This window comes from Schistocerca cancellata, chromosome 4, assembly GCF_023864275.1.
Source record: "Schistocerca cancellata isolate TAMUIC-IGC-003103 chromosome 4, iqSchCanc2.1, whole genome shotgun sequence".
NCBI lineage: Eukaryota > Metazoa > Arthropoda > Insecta > Orthoptera > Acrididae > Schistocerca > Schistocerca cancellata.
Genome location: NC_064629.1, coordinates 651,591,853 through 651,617,694, shown reverse-complemented (window position 1 = coordinate 651,617,694; position 25,842 = coordinate 651,591,853). Strand labels below are relative to the sequence as shown.

Sequence of the window (25,842 nt, the reverse complement as noted above, 5' to 3'; positions counted from 1 at the left end):
CTGTGACATCTCTGTCGGGAAATCACGAATCTAGACGCATAACTGAGGCGATATTCCATGAACACGAAATTTGATTATAAGAAGCTTGTGAAATACAATGTCAAAAGCCTTCTGGAAATCTAGAAATACCGAATCAACTTGAAATTCCTTCGTGTGTGTACATATCTTATTGTGTTTCACTAGAAAGATGTTTTCTAAACCCGTGTTGACTGCGTGTCAATAGACCGTGCTCTTCGTGGTAATTCATAATGTTCGAACACAATAGACGTTCCAAAATCGTGCTGCATATCGACGTTAATGATATGGACCCGTGATTTAGTTTATTACTCCTATTGCCTGCCTTGAATATTAGTGTAACCTGTGCAACATTCCAGTCTTTGGGTACGGATCTTTCGTCGAGCGAGCGGTTATATATGATTGTTAAGTATGGAGCTGTTGCATCAGCATACTCTGGAAGGAACCTAACTGGTATACAATCTGGACCGGAAGACTTGATTTTATTTAGTGATTTAAGTTGTTTCACTACTCCGACGATATCCGCTTGTAAGTTACTCATGTTTGCGGTTGTTCTTGATTAGAATTCTGGAATATTTATTTTATATTCAGCTTCCGTCTGAACCACACCCTCCAGACACTGCAGGTTAAACGTCTTAGTGGATCGTCGGTGCACTCGACGCCATGCATCATTTGAAAATAGGTAAAATAGCGGCTCGCCGGGCCATAATACTCGCCTACAGTGAGCTACTATATTGTTTACCCCATTGAAAACGTTCAGCTTACTGTGCCACTGTGAGAAAACGTCCATTGCATGTAGTTCTCTTCGCAGTGTTTGTTCGGAACCTGGTTGTGATATACCTTCATTCACTGACACAGGCAGTTTCTGTTGGGGTTGAAACAGACTATCACTTATAGGGCGTGATACTCGTCTTAAGTTCCTGCCTGTTGGTATGTTTTTACGACCCTGTCCTGACGCCGTGTTTCATGGCTGCGAACGACAGACCATTCCTTGTTGACAGGTTGGGCAGTCCGCGTTTATACACCAACAAATGGGACAACTTTACTCAGTGTGCTCATCGGCTCGTCCAAATACGATAGCTCCTTTCTACCACAATGTCACGTTTCCTCATCGACCCATCTTACTGCTCTGACTTCACACAACGACTGGCACGTACATACTACTTCACTGCCACGGTTTACTTCATGGCGGAGAGTCTCATGATCGCGTGGTGCCAGTTAAATTGCGCTTGAGGCGACAAATGTGCTACATTGTTTAAAAGAATTAGGGGAACATGTGAATTGACGTCTGGTATGTTAAAATCAATTTCGATACAGTCGGTACCTGCGGTCTTTCTTCAGGGCTTGAGATCTCCACTTTCGATGTATGCAACGATCATTCGCCATCTATTGGCTGTGACATGCACTGCAGTGTTAGGTGACACCTCAGTAGGAGGTGAGTACCAGTGTCGCAGTGTTTTCAAGTGAGGTACACAGATGGCAGTCGTCTGTTGTGGACGTTGTATTCAAGAAGACACATGCAGTGTGATATTGCAAAGCAATGCAAGTAGCAAGAGCGGTCTATTTGATCCAAAAAGGATGGGCTTTCCGTCTTGTTGCTGCAGATACCAATGTCTATCCCTCTGTCATCCATAGATCGTGGACACGTTACAGGTAGACAGATCAGTACACAAGGCTGGTTGGACAAAGTCGCCGACGCATTTCAACTCACGCGAAGACGGATAGCCTGCCATCTGTGCGTCGCGACGCCCCACGGATACTGCCAGAGCACTGCAAGATGATCTCAGAAGGGCCACTGGATCCGCTGCGTCCTATCAGACCGCAATGAACAAGTTAATTTGAGAATGGTGAAACGTGTTACTCTCAGACGAGTCCAGACATTCACTGACGGAGGGTGATGGCCGTGTTCGTGTGTGGAAACCCGTGGTGAGCGGTATCTCCCAGATGTGCAGGAAATCGACAGATTTCCTAGGTTCTGTAATGTTGTGGGGAGACATCATTGTTGACAGCCTTGCGGATCTTGTCATTGTCCATGGTCGCCTTATCGCGACACAGTAGGTCGAACAGATCCTGTCACACCATGTGCTGGATGCTGCATACAGTCGTGGCTCTGAACTCCTTCTAATGCCGGGACCCATTGGCGGGCATCAGCAAGGATGTCTTGTGAAGCGTGGACATTGAACTAATGAAAAGGCGGGCTGTGAGTCCCGACCTAAAGCTCATAATCTGTTTATAGGACAAGCTTGACAAACGTTTTCGTGTTTGTCCTATTCCACTACAGATTCTCCAAGAACTCTAATAAAATAATGCTTGGTTATTACTAACACATTTGACATTATGTTAAAATATTACGTGCTTTATTCACGCCAATACATGTGCAACGTTCGGTCTGTTCTTACATATAGATAACAGCCTAAAAGAAAATAACAAATAAATTAATCTGCAAGAACTCTCGTGGGCTCTCATTGAAGAATGGGAACAGATACCGCAGGGTGACCTCCATAGACTTACGCAGAGCATGCCGTGTGGGTGTCAGGCAGTGATAAACGCTCACGGGCTGCATACTTGTTATTTGAAGCTCGCAAAGTCCGATGAAAAGCTCCCAGAATTACTGGATGATGAGTGTTTCTACTTTGTTTTCGACCCTTGTCGGACATTTCAGTTCTTTTTACGTAAACGATCGAGAGTGTAATGATGTTTTGTTGTGTACTTATTTTATGAAAGGTAAAGATATAATGTAATAAAGTACCCAGTCCTCAGTTATTTCTCAATGGCGTATAGCAGACGTCCAAAGTCATGTTCCAATAATTCTTTCGAACAGTGTATTTGAGAGTGGCACAATATTTTGTGCAGCGAGCTTACAATCACCATTCTTTTTGTTATTCCGCTAGTTAGTCTTGGATCAATTAACTTCGTATTTCATGCTTTTATACCTACAGTTTTAAAGAACATTTTGGTAGGTTAAGCTGTGTTTCGCACTGGGACTCGAACCTGAGACATTTGCCTTTCGCGGGCAATTGCTCTACCGACTGAGTAGCCAATCATTACTCACGACCCGCCTTCACAAGCTTCACTTCCGCCAATACATCGTCTCCTACCTCTCAAACTTGACAGAAGTTCTTCTGCAGACCTTGCGGGCCGGCCGTGGTGGCCGAGCGGCTCTAGGCGCTACAGTCTGGAACCGCGCGACCACTACGCTCGCAGGTTCGAATCCTGCCTCGGGCATGGATGTTTGTGATGTCCTTAGGTTAGTTAGGTTTAAGTAGTTCTAAGTTCTAGGGGACTGATGACCTTAGAAGTTAAGTCCCATAGTGCTCAGAGCCATTTGAACCATTTTTTGAGACCTTGCGGGACTAATACTCCTGGAAGAAAGCAGTTTGTTACTTTGCCCAATAACTGTGGACTCCTACGAATTGGGCGTTGCAGGTCACGTTCCAACTAATTGTCTTGCGTTTATAGGAGAAACCATCCCAACTTTTAATCACAAATGTTACTGGAGACACAGAAAACGTAGATATTACACAAACGGGACGGGGAGACGAGTATATCGCTATACACACAAAACGAACTAAATTAGAGACACCTAATTAATAGCTCGAGGCCATGCTAAGCTTTGCTCAGTCAGCGATCCAGTGAGCTTGGGCACATCTGTAGGGGCGACGACTTCTATAATTCTTGATGGGTTGGTAGTGTGGATGGTATGGCAACCCGGTTGTTGTTGTCCAGAATCGAACTGCGAGTAGTTTGCTGCACAATGTACGGTCTGTCTGGTATTACAATTCGTGATAGTCCGCCAACTCCACTCACCGATATTTTTGTTACTCAAGCGGCTGTTTCCAACGAATTTGAGTACTTACTTAACACCGTTCAAATGGTGGCACATCAAAATAGCAACGCGGCGCACACGATTTGACGGCAATCAGACGCTTAGCAGACAAATCAGTGTCCGAAAGAAATCTCCAAAGGCGAGTGCTCAACAAGGCAAACTGGACACAGTGTAGTCATCTTGTTCTGTTAGAACATTACGACACTCTCTACGTATGGGTGGCTGTTTCCCATGGTCAGCTATGAAGACAGCCGCCTGCCCCCTTGGTGTGCAGACGGGCGGGCGGACATCTGCAGAGAGCTTCCTTCGTTCGCGTTAGACTAGAGATGTAAAGTGCCACGTTAGTGCCATAATGAGAAAGGGCGGTGAAGACGTTGCCCAGACCATGCCGAAGAATTTCCCTGGAATCACAGCTATTGACAATTAGCATTCAGTCCTCTGATGCTACCGAGCAGCTGTTGAGAAGGGCAGTTTTGATTTAATTTCCACCGTTAATGGAGTGTACAACTACCCATTCCCAATGTCGGAGCTGGATTACAGCGGATATGTCACCAGATCAGGTCGAAATCCATTACAGCATGTAGCAATGTTTCTCATGGAATACCAAAGAAATCCTTCTCGGTCTTACTTGGAAAATTACCAGATTCATGGACGGCAGCCGTTTTAATTTTCCTTTTCAGGCATGGGAAGAACAGAACATGCCCAAGTAGAAGTAGCTATCGTGGAGTTGCCCTCTAGTTGCGTGGGTAAGACGTGGACTAGATGGAAAACTACTGCCTGGTTTGGATCCACGAATCTAGATAGTTCCTTACCCGTTTTCACTGTTGGTTCATTTCACCGTTGGCAACATGACCCTGCTGGATGTGGCTATACAACATACTTACCATTAGGAAATATCGCCTAGTACATGTATTTTTTTCAATCTTCAGAAAGTGTATGGTACTATTTGGTGAAATCATATTATGTTCAAACAGTTCCACACGTAGGTATTCTGGAGACGCCTTCCGATCTTTTGCGGTCCTTTGTTTTTCCACATTATTTTGGATATAGCGTCGATCACACCCTATAAGTAGTTTTAAAAAAGAGAACAGTGTTCCTCAAGTAATCTTTCTAAATTCTGATCTGTTTATTGCCCACATTCCACTTCAATACAAGGCTATATTCCATACACATACCTTCAGAAAAGACATCTGAACATTAAAATTTATGGTGTTAGAACAGCAACCAGCCACAAATTTACTTTCAGTTCCTTTATTCAAAGGGTACCGTTACCGGTTTCGAATCGTTGTGATTCATCCTCAGACGGTTTACACGCTTTCTTTATGACATGTGGTGTGTTTTTTTATAGATTAATTGTCCTAAAATATAAATAAAACATAATTATAAACACGCCACACACAGATGGTTGTGTTACAGATTTTCGTTGCATGTGACTTACGTGAAACGTCGGTTTGGAGTGTTTGTTTTCATAATATTCGTCACTTACCAATGATATAAAAATGGAAATGTGACTAATACTGTGAGGCAGTCATACCACACAACCATTTCACCAACAAACGGTAAGAATAGGCCTTACAGAAGTTAGATGAATCAAGCGCTGACAAAAATCCAGATACACAAGTGCTGGTCTTCGAGGTGAATTTCATTTGCCAGAAGCGTCTTTACGTCTACAACTACATGACTGCTCTAGAGTTAATATTTAAGTGCCAGGCAGTGTGTCCTTCGAACCACCGTCAGACTATTTCTCTACTGTTCCATTCTCTAAGAGCACGTGGGGAAAATGAACATTTAGCCTAAATCTTTCTGGGCGAGCTCTAATTTCTCTTATTTTATTATGATGGTCGTTTCTGCCGATGTGCGTTGGTGACAAAATATGTGCACATTCAAAGGAAAGTTATTGACTGAAATTCGTATAAAATATCTCGCCACAACGAAAAATGCCTTTGTTTTAATGAAGCCCAGTACTCGATCAGAGGACGAACAAGCGTAGTACAGGCAGTCTCTTAGTAGACCTGCAGCGTCTTCTAAGTTGCCAGTATAAGATAGTCTTTGTTTCGCCTTTCCCACAACCTTATCTTTGATCGTTCCAATTTAAGTTATTCGTAATTGTGATACCTTGGTATTTAGTCGAAATTCAACAGATTTCGTTTTCCACTCATGTGGATGACCTCAGACTTTCCCTGTTTAGAGACGATTGCCAATTTTCGCACCATTCTGTCTGTCATTTTGCAATTCGGTTTGATCTTATTATGATTTTACTAGACGGCAAATGACAGCATCACCCACAAACAGTCTAAGAGGGCTGCTCGTAATATCTCCTAAATCTTTTATGTATATTAGAAATAGCACTGGGCATATAACACATCCTTGGGGGACGCCCGATATCACTTCTGTTTTACTCGGTGATTTTCCCTCGATTACTACGTACTGTGACCTTTGTGACAGGAAATCTCTGATCCATTCGTACAGGTGAAGCGATACTCCACAATCACGCACGAGAAACGTTGTCAAAAGCCTACTGGAAGTATGGAATCAATTTGAGATCCTCTACCGATGGCACTGATTACGTCGTACGAATAAGAAGCTAATTGTTTTTCACAAGAACGGTAGTTTGCGAATCCGCACTGACTGTGTGTCAGTAGACCGTTACATTCGAGGTAATTGATAATGTTCGAACACAGTATACGTTCCAAAAATCCTACTGCAAATCGACGTTGGCGATATGGGTGTATAATTCAGAGAGTTATTCCTATTTCCTTTCTTGAGTACTGGTGTCCAGCTTTTGGTACAGATCCTTCGTCGCGCGGGCGGTTGTATACGACTGCGAAGTATGGGGCTATATATTGTATCAGCATACACTGAAAAGACGTTATTGGTATGCTATCTGGACCGGAAGACTTAGCTTTATTAAGTGCTTCAAGCTGCTTCGGTGCACCGAGGATATCTACTTCTAAGTTACTCATTTTGGCAATTGTTCTCGATTCGAATTGTGGAATATTTACTTCGTCTTCTTTGGTGAAGGAATTTCTGAAAACTGTGTTGAATACCTCTATTCAGTGGCGCTGTCATCGGTTATATTACCGTTGGTATCGCACGGTGAAGGTATTGTGTCTTGCTGCTGGTGTACTTTACGAACAACCAGAATCTCTTCTGATTTTCTGTCAGATTTCGAGACAGAGTTTCATTTTGGAAGCTATTAAAAGCTTCTCACATTGAAGTCCGCGCTAAGTTTCTAGCTTCAGTAAAACTCCGCCAGTCTTGGAAATTTTGTGTCAGGCATGCTTTTTTTCGGTGCTTCTCTAACAGTGTTCTGAGTTGTTCTGTGTACAATGGGGAATTAGCACCATATTTTATTAATTTATTTGGTTTAAATCTCTCTGTTGTCTCAGATACTGTTTCTTTGATTTTTAAGCCACGTCTCGTCTACACTTACGTAGTTAATTGGGAAGGAGTGGAGGCTCTCTCTTAAGAAGATGCAAACGAATTTTTATCTGCTTTTTAAATATATTTTGCGTTTACTTTTGGTGGATTTGGATGTTTCGGTGGTCAGCGTCGCTACAATGATCTAGTGGTCTCTAATCCCTGTATCCGTCATGACGCTCCCTATTTGCTCCGGATTTTTTGTTGCTAAGAAGTAAAGTATCTTTACGCAACCATTTAGACAAGTGGACTCCTGAACTAATCGTTCAAAATAATTTGCGGGGAAAGCATTCTGTAACATTTACGACGATGTTTTATGCCTACTACCGGCTTTAACATTGTATATTCAACAACATATCGCTGGTAGATTGAAGTCACCACCAACAATAATTGTATGAGTGAGATACCTGTTTGAAATGAGACTGAAATTTTCTTTGAACTGTTCAGAAACTGTATCATCTGAGTTTGGTGGGTGGTGGACGGGTTTGGGTCGGTAGAAGGAACCAGTTATTAATGTATTCCTTACAGGAACTATCTTCTTCAATTTCGCTATGAGATAAACTACTTCTAACAGCAACAAAGACGCTGCCACCAATTGTATTTAATCGAGCCTTCCTAAACACCGTTAGATGCTTTATAAAAATTTCAGATGACCTTATCTCTAGCTTTAGCCAGCTTTCCATCCCTGTAACAATTTGAGCTTCAGTGCTTTCCGTTCGCAGTTGGAGCGCTGGTTCTTTCCCAACATAGCTACACCATCTTGTCGAGATTGGGTTTTCTGCTGGTGGTCCGCGTCTTCCCAACACGATATTTCGACGCCGTAACTCGACGTCTTCATCAGGTGTTCCCTGAGACTGTGTTGGGAAGACGTGGACCACAAGCAAAACAACCGATCTCAATGAGATGACAATGAATCGTCGGGATCATCTAAGAAATTACACAGCTTTGACAGTTTAAAACTACAGTTTTGATTGTTGCTATATTGTTCACTTCATCCTGTGTTCATCCTGCACCCTTGGAGTCGTAAGCCCTTTCTGCCTTTGAGACCATCTAATGTAAAACGCTGCCATTAGGAAACATGGTATCTGTATTATACAAGATGCAAGTACATAAAGTTCCAAGCTTAATGCTCTAGAGTTCAGATAATGCTTAATCTGCAAAACACAACGTATAAGGACGTGTTGAAACTTAATGCCTCAGAATTTTTTATTCTGTTCTTAATATGTCATGCATTTTACTCGGACAGCTTGCCAACTTCACTGATGCGAGTTGCAACCATCTGCCGCTAGAGGCCTCTGAGTTGTAGCATGTAATATGACAGTGTGTCACGTACCTATGTAAGTGCATGACAAACACCATGCTGTAATTGAGTTTATAATGCCAGAAAATATGCCTCCAACTGAAATCCACAGAAGAATAAAAGATGTGTACAGCTTTGAGCCTGAAGGTGATGGTATCCATAACAACATTGTGGCAGGCTATGAAAGCTAGGTTGACTATTTTGAACCCTAAAACAAGAGAGCCTCAATGGAGTGCTGCCTCAAGGGATCACTGACACAAAGAAGTTGAAGACCGGCCATTAACAGGCAAAGTCATCCTCACAGTGTTCTGGGGTCTTCATGGTGTGGTGCATTTCAAATTTGTGCCAAAAGGCAACACCGTCAACTCTGCTACATACTGCAAAATCCACAGAAAACTGACAGTGCAGATTTGAAGAGTTCATCCACATCTGGAGTAGCCTCTCTTTCAGCATGAAAATACCAGACCACACAAGAGTGCTGCAACATTAACAATAATCTGACACCTTGGATTCGCTACCATCGATGGTCATCGGTACACTTACAACGTGGCCCCATCCAATTTTTATGTTTCCAGAACTTAAAGAACACCTTGAAGGAATTTTCTTTCATAGTGATGAAGTAGTGCAAGCAGAAGTGATTTTGTGGCTCCATCAACAAAGTCAAACTTTCTACAGTGATGGTATCAACAAATGGTCTCTCATTGGGAGAAATGTGTTTGTTGCCAGGGTGACTGTGCTGAGAAATAAATATGTAGACATGAAGAATAAAGATGTAGAATGTTAATGAAGCTTGTGTGTAAGATTTTTTACATTAACAGATTTGGAGGCATTATTTTTCAGCACACTGCAGTACATTCATATCACAGTAAATTCCCCAGTAGAATCGGATGTGATTCTGACATAGATAAAAAGTTTCTAAAGTCAAGTCACATTTAGGCATGCATATTCAAATACAGAGATATGCAAACAGGCAGAATACAAGGCTGCGGTCAGCAACACCTATATAAGACAACAAGTGTGTGGCCCAGATTTTAGATTGGTTATTGCTGCTACAATGGCAGGTTATCAAGATTTAAGTGAGTTTGAATGTAGTGTTATAGTCTGTGCACGAGCGATAGTACACAGCATCTCCGTGGTAGTGATGAAGTGGGGATTTTCCCATACAACCATTTCACTAGTGTACTGTGAATATCAGGAATCTGCTAAAACATCAAATCTCTGACATGGCTGCATCCGGAAAAAGATCCTGCAAGAATGGGACCAATGACACTGAGGAGAACTGTTCAATGTGACAGAAGTGCAACTCTTCCGCAGATTGTTGCAGATTTCAATGCTGGGCCACCAACAAGTGTCAGCATGTGAAGCATTCAATGGAACATCATCGATATGGGCTTGTGGAGCCAAAGGCCCACTTACGTACCCTTGATGACCGTATGACACAACACTTTACACCTTGCCTGGGCCTTTCAGCACCGACATAGGGCTGTTGATGACTGGAAACATGTTGCCTAGTCAGACAAGTCTTGTTTCAAATTTTATCGAGTGGATGGATGTGTACAGGTATGGAGACAACCTCATGAATCCATGGACGCTGCATGTCAGAAGGAGACTGTTCAAGTTGGTGGTGACTCTGTAATGGTGTGGAGCATGTGTAGTTGGAGTGACATGGGACCCCTGATGCATTTAAATAGGACTCGGACAGGTGATACATACATAAGCATCCTGTCTGATCACATGCATCCATTCATGTCCATTGTGCATTCCAACAGACTTGGGGAAAATCCAGCAGGACACTGCAACACCTCACATGTCCAGAACTGCTACAGAGTGGCTCCAGGAACACTCTTCTGAGTTTAAATACTTCTGTTGCCCACCAAACTCTACAGACATGAACATTTTTGAGCACATGTGGGATGCCTTGCAACATGTTGTTCCAAAGAGATCTCCCTCCCCTCGTACTCTTACGTATTTATGGACACCCGTGCAGGATTCATGGTGTCAGTTCCCTCTAGCACTACTTCAGACATCAGCTGAGCCCATGCCACATCATGTTGCAGCACTTCTGCGTGGTTGCGGGGCCCCGACATGATATTAGGCAGTTTCTATAGTTCTTCAGTGTAAAGTAGAAGGCCGGCCGCTGTGGCCGAGCAGTTCTAGGCGCTTCAGTCCGGAACCACGCTGCTGCTAGGGGCACAGGTTCGAATCCTACCTCGGGCATAGATGTGTGTGATGTCCTTAGGTTAAGTAGGATTAAGTAGTTCTAAGTCTAGGGGACTGATGACCTCAGATGCTTAGTGCTTAGAGCCATTTTGTAAAACAGATGACTTAAAGAGGTGGTTTATTGTTGCTATTGGTGTACCTTATGGGGACGGATACATCGTCCTGTTTAGTATTTCATTAACAATTTTCTGAGTGGGTAGAATTGTGTCTTTGTCGTTGTCTGAAGTACATTCATTTGAAACTACCAAAATTTGTTGCATAATTTGTAAACCTTCTTTGCCTGCCATTGACATACTGGTTAAATTGTTTGAAAGTTTTGTTCATTACCATTCCTCAGCTATCCTTCAGGAATGGTCATACTTTCTCAGTCTATTAGTTTGAATAATCGTATTGTAGTACACTGTGGTCACATACCTTTTATTTTAATTTTAGATTTTACTTCATAAATATTTTACAGTAAAATTATCCACATAACATGTAATTATGTTCTGATGCTGTGTTTTTCAAGAAAGTAGTGATGAAGTTGTGTAAAGAAAATTGCTCTGTAGTTTGCTAATTTTGGTCTTTCTGTTTCTGTAGGTGGCTTCTCTCAGTTTCGCTCTTGCTACCCGGAATGGTGTGACAGTTGTAGTGAGCTGGCAGGTGATGTGAGCACCGGCCCAGGTGCCGAGTCTGTTGCTGTGCCTCTCATGGGGCTCCGCAGCCTACGGATTTCACCAGCATTGCAGACCTGCAAGGTTTGGATTACTAAATATCAGCAAGTAATTTCTGAAAGTAGATGGGAATTATTCACCAGAAGTGATAAATAAATGTATAATGTACAAGAAACAGGATATAATCACTTGCATGTACAGAAAACATGGGTGGTGCAGATGTACACTTACAGATTCCATAAGCTCACTGGCTTTTGTGGTTCTATTATTTCTGTTTTCTGTACTAAAACTGGAAGATGGAAAGGGAGGCACATGAAAATAGACAACAGCTCTCCTGCCATTCAGAACAACCCTAGGTTTCTGTAGGCTCCTTTTGCGGGAAGGAAAAAGGGATGTTGAAAGGGGAGGGGGAGGGACAGGTAGCTCAGTTGAAACTTCCTGGCAGATTAAAACTGTGTGCCAGACTGAGCCTCAAACTCGGGACCTTTGCCTTTCGCGGGCAAGTGCTCTACCGACTGAGCTACCCAAGCATGACTCTCACCCCGTCCTCACAGCTTTACTTCTGCCAGTACCTCGCCTCCTACCTTCCGAATTTTACAGAAGCTCTCCTGCGAACTGTGCAGGAGTAGCACTCCTGAAACAAAGGATATTGCAGAGACATGGCTTAGCCACAGCCTAGGGGCATCTTCCCCAAACCAGAAAATCTCTATCTAATCCTAGAGGAAATCTGTTGGTCTAACGAGTAAAAGTGTTGCACTCTGTTTCTGTCAACAGTACTGAGAGTTGCCTCTCCTGAAGGTAAGCACTCATTAGGATGTCAGTCGAGTCATGATTTTAACATTTTGAAATTGACTTTTACTTTTTACACAGAATGTTATTTAATGCACTTTGAAAACATATTTAGTAATTTAGGAAAAATAGAGAACTGAGAAAGAGGAATCCATAATTACTTCCTATGTCTTCAACAAGAATGTTATATGGAAGAGAGATGCAAAGTGAAAAGTCTTCTGACTGGCAGTGAAACACTGATTTTGCACTATTTGTTGGTGTGTCTCATTTTAGGTCAGTGTCCTTCAGCCAGTTTTCTCTGTGGTAATCTCTATTGAAGAAATGAGATTCTCTGTGATTCTGATACTCCAACTGCAGCTGCCATGAAATTTCTCTTGGACTCAAAACATCTCTCGACCACAAATTTCTTTAGTTGTGCAAAAAGATGGAAATATATGCGGATGGCATGCCACACCTGGCAAAATGTTTGTTTTCCCATTGTTGAAGCACTTTCCATTGCCGTGATGGAAGATAAAAAAAATTGCAAAGCAGGATTCTTCTCACTGTAATTCTCATGTAGTTGATCTAAAAGACTAGTGCAGTACTTGCCAGTCCTTGTTTTGCCCATTGCAAGGTAATTAACTAGAAGAATGCTTCAAAACACAAAAAACACCTTTCTCACATATTAAATGTGCTTCTCCTTTTCTCTATAGGTTACTGCGTACCATTTTTGCTTTAGTTGCAATTTGTTTTCTAGTGAGAAGCAGTTGACCTACAAAACAAGATAACCAAGTGGTGCTCAGAGTTAGTTATTCTTTTTGAAATGGTCCAAGCATTGCAGAGAGGTTTTTTGTGCATTTGTGTTTTACTATAAGTCAGTAAATTCATCACTGATCTTGAACAAAGCTCTCTCATATTGAGTTCTCTCCATCACTCTCCTGAAATGTCTCTGAAATCCTAAATCATTGGCCATTCTTTACCATATTGCATCTTTTCTTGAAGTTTTCCTTGTGGTTGTGTTTTCAGGTCTCTTTAAGGTACAACTACACTCATCTTAATTGTTCAAAGTCAGAGAACATACTCTGTACAAAAATTCACCAGCTTTGTATGAATTTCTGTTTGCTGTAAACCATACAAATGATTCCATGTGGTTTTGGTATTTCAATAGATCCAATTTAAAAAAATTCACAAATCTACTGTATAAACCCAAGACTTCTCACATATGATCAGTAGACACTATGAGTTGGATTTTCACTTCATCTTCATTGAGAGTGTGTAATTTACAGCACTTTTTATCACTTTGATCATGCAGGTGTAATGAAGGACCAGAGTTAAGGGAAAGCAGAATAATGGAAGCTCTGGTTATGAAACTAGAAAATCAACTTCTGACAGCTATGTTGTGGAATGTTATAAAAAAAATCCCCATTCTCATTATTAAAAATTAGTTGTTGCTAATATTCTGCCATCCATGAAAATCTCTCTGCTTGAAGGATATGAAACTTGTATTGTAGTCCTCATATAATCAGAATTCTTGCTATACCCATGCAGCATTCACTTTATATTTGTCACACTTCAGTAGATAATGGAAGAATGAACAACACAATACCATTGTGACTTTGTTAACTACAGTATTGGGTATCATTATTTTTTCCACAATATAACACATAGAAATTTGTTTACTGTTTAGCCTCTCAGCTGGTTTAAGAATATTTATTTCTGTGTTTCAGTGTATAAAGATGACTTTTCTTTCTTGTTTCAGAGGCAGCACCATCATTTGGGTTCTTCATGTGGTAGTTCATCTTCTGCTGCTACAAGTAGCACAGACTCTTCAGATTCAGATGACCGCTGTGATTCATCCTTGGGTCTAGAAGAAGATCGGGACTTCCCTGTTGAGATAGTTCCACACTTATTTCTGGGCAATGCATCAAATTCAGAGGACAGGGAGTCACTAAACAGGCACAGCATACAGGTACACTACAAGTGAAATTCAAATTGGGCACTTGATTTATGTATGAGTAGAAAAGTCATGACTTCATGTAAGAATAACGTCACTGTAGTTTTAAAAGTCACACCACATGTGGCTGTTGCCATATGTTAGGTGCTATTCAAAGAACATAATGAATGTGATTAATGACAAAACAATGAAAGATTTTAGAGAAATCTTAAGAAAAATAAAGACTGCGATGAAGTACACAGTGAGCTTAATGCCAGCTCATAATTAATCCTCTGACTTAATAAGTTGGTATACCATTTTGGAAGCACTTTCCTCAATACAGTGCTACAAGTCTTTGTGGAAATCTTGGATGATTAAAGATATCTAAATATCTTTTGAAAGAAAAGGGACTTTACAAAATAGTCTGAAAAAATAAAGATCCAGAAGTAATTTAATCACACAAACAGTTCTGTAAAATATTTAAAAACTCTCAGAAAAATGAAGGAGTATGCACATTTTTCAAAAATTTACATAAGAGATGGTAAAACTAAATGAAAATGGAACATTGTTAAAAGACAGGCAAACAAGTAAGCCACACAATATGACTCTGTTTCAATTAAAGTGGTCCATGTGTAGCAGGTGAATATATAATTATATCCAAAACATTTCAGAAAATTGGTTTAAGGATTTCAAAAGAGGTAGCAAATCAACACACTGAAGAAGCAACATGAGGAAAATAAAGTGACATGAAAATCTCTTGCACAACTACATATGAAATAACAAAAATCATCATGACCTGGAAAGTTCAATTTGTATGGAGTTGATGAAATCTGCAACCAGACTCAAGTGTGGCCCTATAATACGTAATGTTCTTAGTTGTGTGTAAGACATAATTAATTTTGAGTGTATTACCAGGCACATCAAAGTATGCCACTTTTGGCCCCTCTAAGAAATGTGACTTAACATGTTAGTTTGTTAATTACTTGCTTACCCATTCTGTAGAACATATGAATGGTTCTTTTATTGAAATAATGTGGAATGAATCAGTTTACAGCACATGCATACATCATTAGTGTTGACATTAAGGAACACATTATTTTGTAGTCCTGATTATGCAACTACACTTAAACAAGTTGTTTTTTAAGATGCATCTATTTTTAAATAGGAATTTGTCCATGGAATAGGTGTTGTCCAGGAGAAATTATTTAGGTTAGATTTAAAGCTTGGTTTCCTACCTGTCAGATATTTCATGTTGCTGGACAAAAATTTTATATATATATATATATATATATATATATATATATCGCTGCATATTTAACTCTTTTCAGTCATTGGCAGCTTTAATAATGGATAATAAAGGCAATTTTTTTCTAGTGTTGTAGGTATGGATGTCTCTGTTCTTCTCAAATTTTGATGGATCATTTATGAAATTCTGCAAGTGAATAGATGTATTGTAATGACACAGTTAAAATGGCTAGGTCCTTGAAATACCTACATGATGACCACAGGTTAACACCACATATTATTCATAGGGCTCACTTTTGTGCAATCAATACTTTCTAAGTGATGAGGTACCTAAGAAAATTATTACATAGGACAATATTGAGTGAAAATATAAAAAAAATATGTCAGTAGAGTAATACATTTGTTTCCAAGACTAGCAATTACACAAAAAGCAAATGTGGCTAAACTTAATTGCTTGAGAAGCTTAGTAATATGCTCCTTTCATTTTTATCCATCACTATATACACTCAAAAATTTGAAGCATTTTAACTTATTTACTGACATCTATTCATGTTCTGCATCGGCAGCATGTCAGTAACAAGTGGCAAGTATCATTCATTACACAATTTCCCAAACATTCTGTGAGGGCAATGTTCTGAAGAGTTGTCACCCACCAGTGTAATAATGGGTTACTTTGTCAGACACAGCAACAAAGCAAGAAATGACCATTATAATAAAATAAGACAAATTGGAGCTTGCCGAAAGATGTAGGGGTTAATTTTTCTCACATTATTCCAGGGTAAAATTGTTGAGAAATAGTCTGAAAGTGGTTCCATGTACCCTCAGCCAATTACTTGAGTGTGAATTGCAGAATAATCATACAAGAGATAGATTGCTACTCACCGTAAAGATGATATATTGAGATGTAGACAGGCACAATGAAAATTCTGTACACATTGAGCTTTTGATGAAAGGCCCCTTCAGAAAGGAAAGAACACACACATTCACACAAGCAAGCATTCCTCGTGCACACGATTGCCCTCTCTAACCACTTAGGAGCGGTCAGAGGTAGCACTCATTTGTGCATGAGGCATGCTTGCTTGTGAGAATATGTGTGGTTTTCCCTTTGTGAAGAAGGCTTTGGCCAAAAGCTGAATGTGTAACAGTATTTTCATTGTGCCTGCCTCCATCTCGATGTGTCATCTTTGCAGTGAGCAGTAATCTATCGTTTCCACCATATTGTTGATATTCTGATGTGAACTTCCCATTGTTAGAGTCATCATATAGAATTACTAAAGAATAACTCTACTGAGGCAGCTGTTAGTACTTTACTAAGTGCATTAATTATTTTATTTTATTTTATTTTTTAATGATGATGTCAACAGTAGTGATCTTCTGATGCTTAATGAAGGCATTAGGTTGTGTCAGTCATATTATCATGTTAGAGAAGTTAATTTTTTTGTGTAATTTGTTTCATCTTAGTCTAGTTTAGTTCGTATTTAAGAAGTAGTGCATAAAATTGTACCATAGCATTAAAGTAATGTGGGAGAAATCTAGCTTGACAAAAGATCTATTCTGAAAACTAGCAAGTTTTCTTTGTCTTTTGTGTGTTCCTGTCAATAACTCAACACTTCTGCTATTTGGTGAGTGGCCTTCCTTACTCCCAAATTATTTACATTCTTGTCTTTGTCTTTATTGCTTCACAACCCTTCAATTTTGGTAGGAATTTCATTTGCGCTACGTGTATATTTGATAGTTCCTTTAAAAAAACATCCAGGCTTCCTATCCATACAATACTGTGGGCACTACCTCTTGCCATATGGAATTCAGCAGTATGTTTTATCTGATATTATTAGTGAAATCTTTATTTTGTTTTTGTAGCTTGTCACATACTAGGTGAGGGTGACATCTGTGGTATTGATCAACCATCATTGCAAATCTTTGTTCACATTTCTTTCACACTATATTCTGTAGGTGGATTGCCATTTGGAGGTAGTCATCATTTTAATAAATAATACTTTGATCACCAGCATGGGATTGATATCTCTGATATATTGGTTCTGAATATGGAGCCTTGTCTTAAATTACATTTACATCCCTGTAGTAATATAATAATATGGTTGACCCAGTGCCTTGACAACTCTCAATATTCCCCAGGTGGTTGCTTATTATCATCTAAAAATTTTATATGGTCAGTGAATTTTCGATTGGATTTCAAAAGGGCCACTCAGCCTGTGTGCATGTTAGTGAGAATTGTAGAGTACATTATCTTTAAAAAAACCTTTTCGTTTTTTAAATCGTATGAGAAGAAAGACTGGTGAAAAGTAATTGACATCATCTTATACAGAAGTCTTATAGTGGCATATTTTAATCTGTGTGAGAAAATCCCTTGCATTAAATATATATGACACATGTGGCTAAGAACATTACTTATTACAGAGTCACTTTTTAGTGTCTTATTTGAGTTACTAACAACTCCATATTAATTTTTATTTTTGAAGCTAAGTTTTCTGTGCTTCACAAGTGATGAAAGAGAGTTTTCTATTTCACTTTCCCCATTGTCACTTCTTTTCTCCACTGGTTTACTTTCTCTTCGTAACTAGTTACATCAGTTTTCTCACATACTGTATGAAAAACAGTTCATATTTATCAAGTATGTTTAACAACAACTTTGTCAGTGCACCCATTCCCTTTAATAGAAAGTGTCGTTGGCTATGGCTATTGCCCCTGTCTCACTTTGAACAATATTCCATACTGATTTTAATTTATATTTTTAGCTGTCAATTTATATTGTGTATGTACTCGTGACTGTTCTGCAAATGATCCTCATATGTTACAGTGCTGTTCATAATACGAAAGAACATTGCTACCCACTAAAACTGCAACAACAGCAAGGATAGCAAATAACTTGTGGCACTGAGTATGACCCTCCTGAATCCATCAATTTCATATTTGCATAACAGTCATGAAATCCCAACCAATGTCAGCAATGACAGCACTGGAATGTAAACCACTGTCTCAGGAGCTACAATACTTCTGCTGTCAAATTTGTATGTATGCGGGTAAATAAATCTCCTTCTGAAATGAGGCATAACGTGATCTTTCCACAATCAGCCAACATTCAACTGCAGTTTCCGAGTAAAAACTTCAGTGTAATCTTTTGTTATGTACAGAATGTACATGGTGTTACTCCCATGTAATTTGTGTGGTTGTACTGAAATTCTGATCATTTGCATATCTGAACATGCAGCACTTTGTTGTGTGCCACCTTGATGGTGCTGAAATTTTAATGGCCAGCAGTGCAGTTGTGGATCAGAGTCATATTCACCAAACTCCGGAAGACCATTGGTGATACTCCTGATACTGTGTTACCATGAAACACATCTGTTAATAGTTTAAAGCACTTTCAGGGAGATTATTTGATTTTATAAGGAATTTTAAATTGATGTACTGCTTTTTACTTACTTCTACGTAAATGGTAATTGCAGCATGATTATACAAAAACTTTTGAAGAATAAACTAAAGCTCTTAAAAATACAAATTAGTGAGGGATGGATTCCAGTGACAAATATATTGCAATAGCAACCTAGTATTGAGGCTAATGGGTTTGTAGTCGTATTGTTTATACAAGATGTAAAAAATCTTGTATTTTACAGAGTAATATCATAGACTACCACCACATTTTACAACTGCTGCCAAGAGTCTTTTTCCATTCATTGTTGGCATTGCTTCAGTATGGTTTTTGTTACTGTCAGTAACTGTTAGTGCCTATCAAGAGTACATCAAAGGTCTCTCTGACACAACTATAGGCTGTGCTGCATGTGTGCTTAGCTCCATAGACCTCGAGGGGGTGGAACACCTAACAAGGGATTTAGGTTGAATGATAATATTTGCAAAGATTTTAATTGTTGTTATTTTTCAACCCAAAGACTGGTTTGATGCAGTTTTCCATGTTACTCCATCCTGTGCAAGCATCTTCATCTCTGTCAAACTACTGTACTTCCATTCACTTGAACCTGCTTACTATATTCAAACTTTAGTCCCCCTATATAATTTTTAATCCCCACATTACCTGCATTAGCAAACTGAAAATTCCTTGACCCATCAGGATGTGTCCTATCAAACAAATCCCTTCTTTCAGTCAAGTCGTGCCATAAATTTTCTTCCCCTCCCCCGACCCCCATTATATTCAGTACTTCAGTTTTTATTCGCTCTACCTATTTAACCTTCAGCATTCTTCTGCAGCCCTGTATTCCAGAATCTCTAGTACCTTCTTATCTAAACTGCTCATTGTCTGCGTTTCACTTCCATGCTTGTCTATACTTCAAACAAATACTGTCATAAAAGACTTCCTAACACTTACAGATGCTAACAAATTCCTCGTTTTCAGGTACTTTTAGTTTCTCATTTCCTAATTCCATTACCTGGTTTAATTGGATGACACTCCATTACCCGTAATTACTTTCATTGATGTTCATGCTATAATATCTTTTTCAAGGTGTATCCATTCCATCCAAATGGTCATGAGAATCCTTTGTGGCAGAATGACAATGTCACTGGGAAACTTTAAAGTTTTTATTTCTTCTCCATGTACTTAAATTCCCTTTCCAATTTTCTCTTTGTTTTCATTTACTGCGTGCCCAGTGTGCTGATTGAATAACACCGGACATAGGATAGTAGCCTATCTTCCTCTCTCCACAGCTACTACCACCATTTTGCATCCGTAGACTCTTATAACTGCCGTCTGGTTCCTGTGAAAACAGTAAATAACCTTTTGTTCACTGTATTTATTTTATCCCTGGTGCCTTCAAGATTTTGAAAATTGTAGTCCAGTCAACAATATCAAAAGCTTTGTCTGATTCTAAAAATGCTGTACTTGTGGGTTTGCCTTTCTTGAGCCTGTGTTCTAAGTGAAGTCCTAAGATCTGTACAGCATTGTGTGTTACTGTATTTCTCCAAAATTCAATCTGATCTTCCCTGAAGCCAGCTTCAACAAGTTTTTCCATTCTGTTCTAAATAATTTATGCCAATATTTTGCAGCTATGACTTCTTAAACTGATGGTTCAGTAGTATTCACTCCTGTCAGCAGCAGCCTTCTTTGGACTTGGTGCTTATTAGATTATGAGTTTTGGTCTGATCAAGTCTGAAGGGTATCTCACCTGTCCCATATGCCGTGAATACCGGATGGAATAATTTTGTCATGGCTGGCTTTTCCCATGATATCATTAATTCTCAGAGAATCTCTTCTATTCCAGTGGCCTTTTTTCCGCTTAGGTCTTTCTGTGCTTTGTCAAATCTTTCTCAAAGTATCATCTACATCTACATCGATACTCTGAAAATCACATTTAAGTGCCTGGCAGAGGGTTCATCGAACTACCTTCACAAATATCTATTATTCCAATCTCGTATAGTGTGCGGAAGGAACAAACACCTATCTCTTTCCGTATGAGCTCTGATTTCCCTTATGTTATTGTGGTGATCGTTTCTCCCTATGTAGGTCTGTGTCAACAAAATATTTTTGCATTCAGAGGAGATTGTTGGTGATTGGAATTTTATGAGAAGAGAGTCCATTGCCATGAAAAAGTTTTTCTCTTAATGATGTCCAGCCCAAATCGTGTATTATTTCAGTAACACTGTCTCACATATTTTGCGATAATACAAAACATGCTGCCCTTCTTTGAACTTTTTTGATGTACTCTGTAAGTCCTATCTGGTAAGCATCCCACACCACACAGCAGTATTCTAAAAGAGGACGGACAAGCGTAGTGTAATCAGTCTCCTTAATATATCTGTAACATTTTCTAAGTGTCCTGCCAATAAAATGCAGTCTTTGGTTAGCCTTCCCCACAACATTTTCTATGTGTTCTTTCCAATTTAATCTGTTTGTAATGGTAATTCCTAGGTATTTTGTTGAATTTACGGCCTCTAGTGTAGACTGACTTATCATGTAACCGAAGTTTAATGAATTCCTATTATCACTCATGTAGATGCCCTCTAACTTTCCATTATTTAGGGTCAACTGCTAAATTTTGCACCCTTCAGATACCGTCTCTAACTCATTTTGCAATTTGTTTTTATCTTCTTATGACTTTATTAGTCGATAAACAACAGTGTCTTCTGCAAACAACCTAAGACGGCTGCTCAGATTGTCTCCCAAATTGTGTGTGTGTCTATATATATATATATATCATTTTAATTATATATATATATATATATATATATATATATATATATATATATATATAAAAGGAATAGCAAAGGACCTATAACACTACCTTGGGGAACGCCAGAAATCACTTCTGTTTTACTCTATGACTTTCTGTCAGTTACTACAAACTGTGACTTCTCTGACAGGAAATCACAAACCCAGTCACATAACTGAGACGATATTCCATGAGCATGCAATTTCACTACAAGCCACTTGTGTGGTACAGTATCAAAAGCATTCCGGAAATCGATAAATATGGAATCGATCTGAAATCCCTTGTCAATAGCACTCAACACTTCATACGAATAAAAAGCTAGTTGTGTTTCACAAGAACAATGTTTTCTAAACCCATGTTGACTGTGTGTATCAATAGACCATTTTATTTGAGGTAATTCATAATGTTCGAACACAATGTATGTTCCAAAATCCTGCTGCATATCAACGTTAATGATATAGGCCTATAGTTAAGTGGATTACTCCTACTACCTTTCGTGAATATTAGTGTGACCTGTGTAACTTTCCAGTCTTTGGGCAGGGATCTTTTGTCAAGTGATCGGTTGTATATGATTGTTTAGTATGGAGCTAATGCATCAGCATACTCTGAAAGGAACCTAATTGGTATACAGTCTGGACCAGAAGACTTGCTTTTATTAAGTGATTTAAGTTGCTTCACTACTCCGAGATTACCTGCTTCTATGTTACTCACGTTGGCAGCTGTTCTTGATTCGAATTTTGGTATATTTACTTTGTCTTCTTTGGTGAAGGCATTTCGGAAGGCTGTGTTTTGTAACTCTGCTTTGGCAACACTATTTTCAATAGTATATCCATTGCCATCCAAAAGAAAGATAGTGTACAACTCATGAGAACCTACTTACAAGGTTTTAAGAACTAACTTGTAGGGCACAGATATTCTTCAGCCCATTTGTGTGTTGATTCCATAGTTATTTGGCAGATAAAATTGAGCAAATAACCTTGTACACAGGCATTGAAGTATTCATGCTTCCCATGCTCCACCTGTGAATGGACTGGGCATGTAGGGTATTAAATACCCTCTGCCACAGTCTTTATAGGGGTTTTAAGAGTATGTATAGAAATGTAGATAGTACACAAACAAGACCTGGACAAAGTAATATGGATCAACACTTCATTTCTAAACATTTAGTTTGGCTTACCTATAATACATAGATTTTACTTTTTGTGTTTCCCTTTAACAAAATATTTCTGAACTGTTCTGTTATTTTTGTGGTGGCATGTTCATATTGGGCAGCTCAGGCATGTAACTCAACAATCACCAGTCTAAGATGTGTCTGGAGCACTATCATTTTAATTGTCTTGATCGCAATATAATGTAACTACAGCTAATCAAAGAAGGAAAATTAGGAGAAAACTTCATGCAGCCACAAATTTTTGCTCAGTGGTAGGGGAGAGTGCCAGTAACAATAAACTAAGAATCATGACAGGTGGGTTGTTAACACTGGGAGGGGCTGGTTGAAAGGTCTCTCTTCTGTTTTTCTGGAATCACTCAAAAACCACAGCTTCTAGCAAAAAATATTTCCTAGTACATTTTTTCTGTAGGACTAATAGTTTCTATGTTGCAGGGGATGGGAAAACCACAGATTATTAAAAAATATTGTTAATCTTTAAATGAAGTGGGTTAAAAACAAACATTAAATGTCTAAGAAACTTCCTGGCAGATTAAAACTGTGTGCCCGACCGAGACTCGAACTCGGGACCTTTGCCTTTCGCGGGCAAGTGCTCTACCATCTGAGCTACCGAAGCACGACTCACGCCCGGTCGTCACAGCTTTAGTTCTGCCAGTGTCTCATCTCCTACCGTCCCGAGTTCGAGTCTCGGTCGGGCACACAGTTTTAATCTGCCAGGAAGTTTCATATCAGCGCACACTCCGCTGCAGAGTGAAAATCTCATTCTGGATTAAATGTCTACATCACATCTAAGTGTGTTACAGTTGTATTATGGGAGACATTGTGCCCTAGAGGTGTAACATTGTGCACACGGTGAGGGGGCGATGTGTGGGATAGAAGTGCGATGGATTATATTCATGCCCTTCCTTCCTTCGTAGGTCTGCAGGCTGAAGATTGAGCAAGTGATATCCCACTCTATCTACCCACTACATCACATGTAGTAAATGGAGTCTGCAGCACACCTTATGAAACACTGTTGATATTGTCCACAGACATGCCCAGAGGGTGTGGTGGTTGTGAAAAGTAAAGTGCATAAACACTACAGCAAATTCATATATTATATTAATGCAAGAAGCACTTTTGGACAGAATTTATGTAAATCAGTGCACACTGTTTTAGACTGCCACAGGGGAATTAATTCTTAGTCATTTTGTATGACAGCTGTAGTGTCTTCCAGGAAAGATGACTTCCTTCACATCAAGTGCTGCTAGATTTTCAGTTTGCAAACTGACTATACCTCCCCAGCATTTCCTGTCAGGTTATCATGAATGAACAGATCAAATAATTTCCCTGAGTATGTGTTATTTTCCGTTTTTTAAATAGCTGCTTATTCCAGTTAAGTGAGTTTTTGTGTAAAACATGGTTCTATAAACAATGGTTGAGAAGAGTTCAATTTGTAAGTGTGATGTTGTCAGTGATCTATGTAGTGTTGGTGGGAAAACAGTTTTATTGGTAAATGAGCAACCTTGCAGCTATCATTGACAGCACATTGTAAAACTGTGGAACTATATTGTTGTCACTTGGTGGTGAATTAATGAATGACCAGAAAGTTACTGCACTTCTCTCACCATTAATTGTGTTACTGATAGACTGCATAAATCTTCTCCATTCAGGAATTTATGGCACTTCTAGAGGGGGCTGCACTGAATGGAGACACTTACTAACATCCACATTACATCTTACAAGATGGGTATGAATATCTTATCTTTAAACCAGCCCCTACCCAAATGCTCACACCCTTTGGTCAGTATTTTTATTGTGTTACCCATGACACTCCTACACTGTGTAAAAATTTGAGACTACACTTTTTTTCCCAGTCGACCTTTTTTGGTCTTTGTTGATGGCACTAAACTATAGATAACATCAGTTATGGTTGACTAGCAACCATCCTCGTGTCATGTTTACTACACTATAGTTGGTAACTAACAAGGGAAACTCCCCATGGAACCCCCTCAGATGTAGTGGTAAGAGGGCCCAGAGGACAGCCCATCAACAACTGAAGACAGATCAAGCAGGAAAATAGGAAGAAGGTGTACTGGGTTATGAAAAAAGGCAAAATAAAAACACTGAATAGCCCTAGAATGAGAAGTGCAATATTGGGCAGCTGGAAAGAGAAATGGCATCATGGGTAAGTGTTCATGGTGTTGGACGGGATGGCCAAGCGGGTGTACCATTTTCAAACCTCCTTTGTGCAATTTTTTTTTTTCCATTGTTCGCTTTATTCAAATTTCTGTCTGTGTCATGGTGTAACTTCTGTTTGCAACAGCGAGATGTAAGATAGGGGCCTATAAAGACAGCTGATTCTGCACAACTTCTCAATTAGCAGCCGAAAAGAAGTGGCTTTCGAATGTGAACCACAAACGTTTGATAACAACACAACAAGTGAACCGAATCCTCCACTGGAAAACACATCTGGGGTGTCATACATGGCATTGTGACAGTATGTGAGTCATGTGATAGGGATCTCTTATCAACCCATCTAACTTGTACGACTGGTAAGTGAGTGAGATACGCATCCTTGCCTGATGTAGGTGTTTGTGTGAATATGAATGTGATCACTCCCAAGGAAATGATGAAAACGTAATAGTTCATCACTTAAGCTGCAACAAATGAATGCAATAGTTTCACTATAACAGTTTTTCTGTGCACTGTTAAAACATATGTTTTTAATGTTTTTGAAGTTGTGTTCCATTTTGGAAGGCCTGACTCTTGAATTCCTATGTTGTAACATAGTTCACACCCATTTATTTGTTGTTTCATTTCTGTGAGACATTTGTGTGGTACCTCATCTGCTCTTACTATTTATCACATTTCCTTGCAACAGTAATGTATCCTTACCATATGACTCATATTCTATAATCAATGTATAGTAAGACAACTGCCAAGACTACAGAAAGAGAACAGAAATTTCAGTTACCAGACAGACAGTTCATGATGTTCTGAAAAATTAATCGCATGAAGGAGTTTTGAACAGAGCTCGTCCACTTGGCAGTCCAACACCATGACCACTTACCCACAACGCCATTGTTTCAGGCTACTCTTTATTGTACTTCTTGTTTGTGGATTGTTCACT

At 39.4% G+C, this 25,842-nt stretch overlaps 1 protein-coding gene across 1 annotated transcript in view; it reads left to right on the top strand.

Annotated features, from left to right (window-relative positions):
- Positions 1-4,082: 4,082 nt before the first annotated feature.
- The window catches only part of LOC126184364 (dual specificity protein phosphatase Mpk3-like), a 35,161-nt gene continuing 13,401 nt past the window's right edge, over positions 4,083-25,842 (top strand). The window contains exons 1-3 of the mRNA XM_049926747.1: positions 4,083-4,155; positions 11,361-11,518; positions 13,962-14,171. Coding sequence (XP_049782704.1) covers positions 4,083-4,155; positions 11,361-11,518; positions 13,962-14,171 — 441 coding nt within the window. The remainder of the gene's footprint in view (positions 4,156-11,360; positions 11,519-13,961; positions 14,172-25,842) is intronic.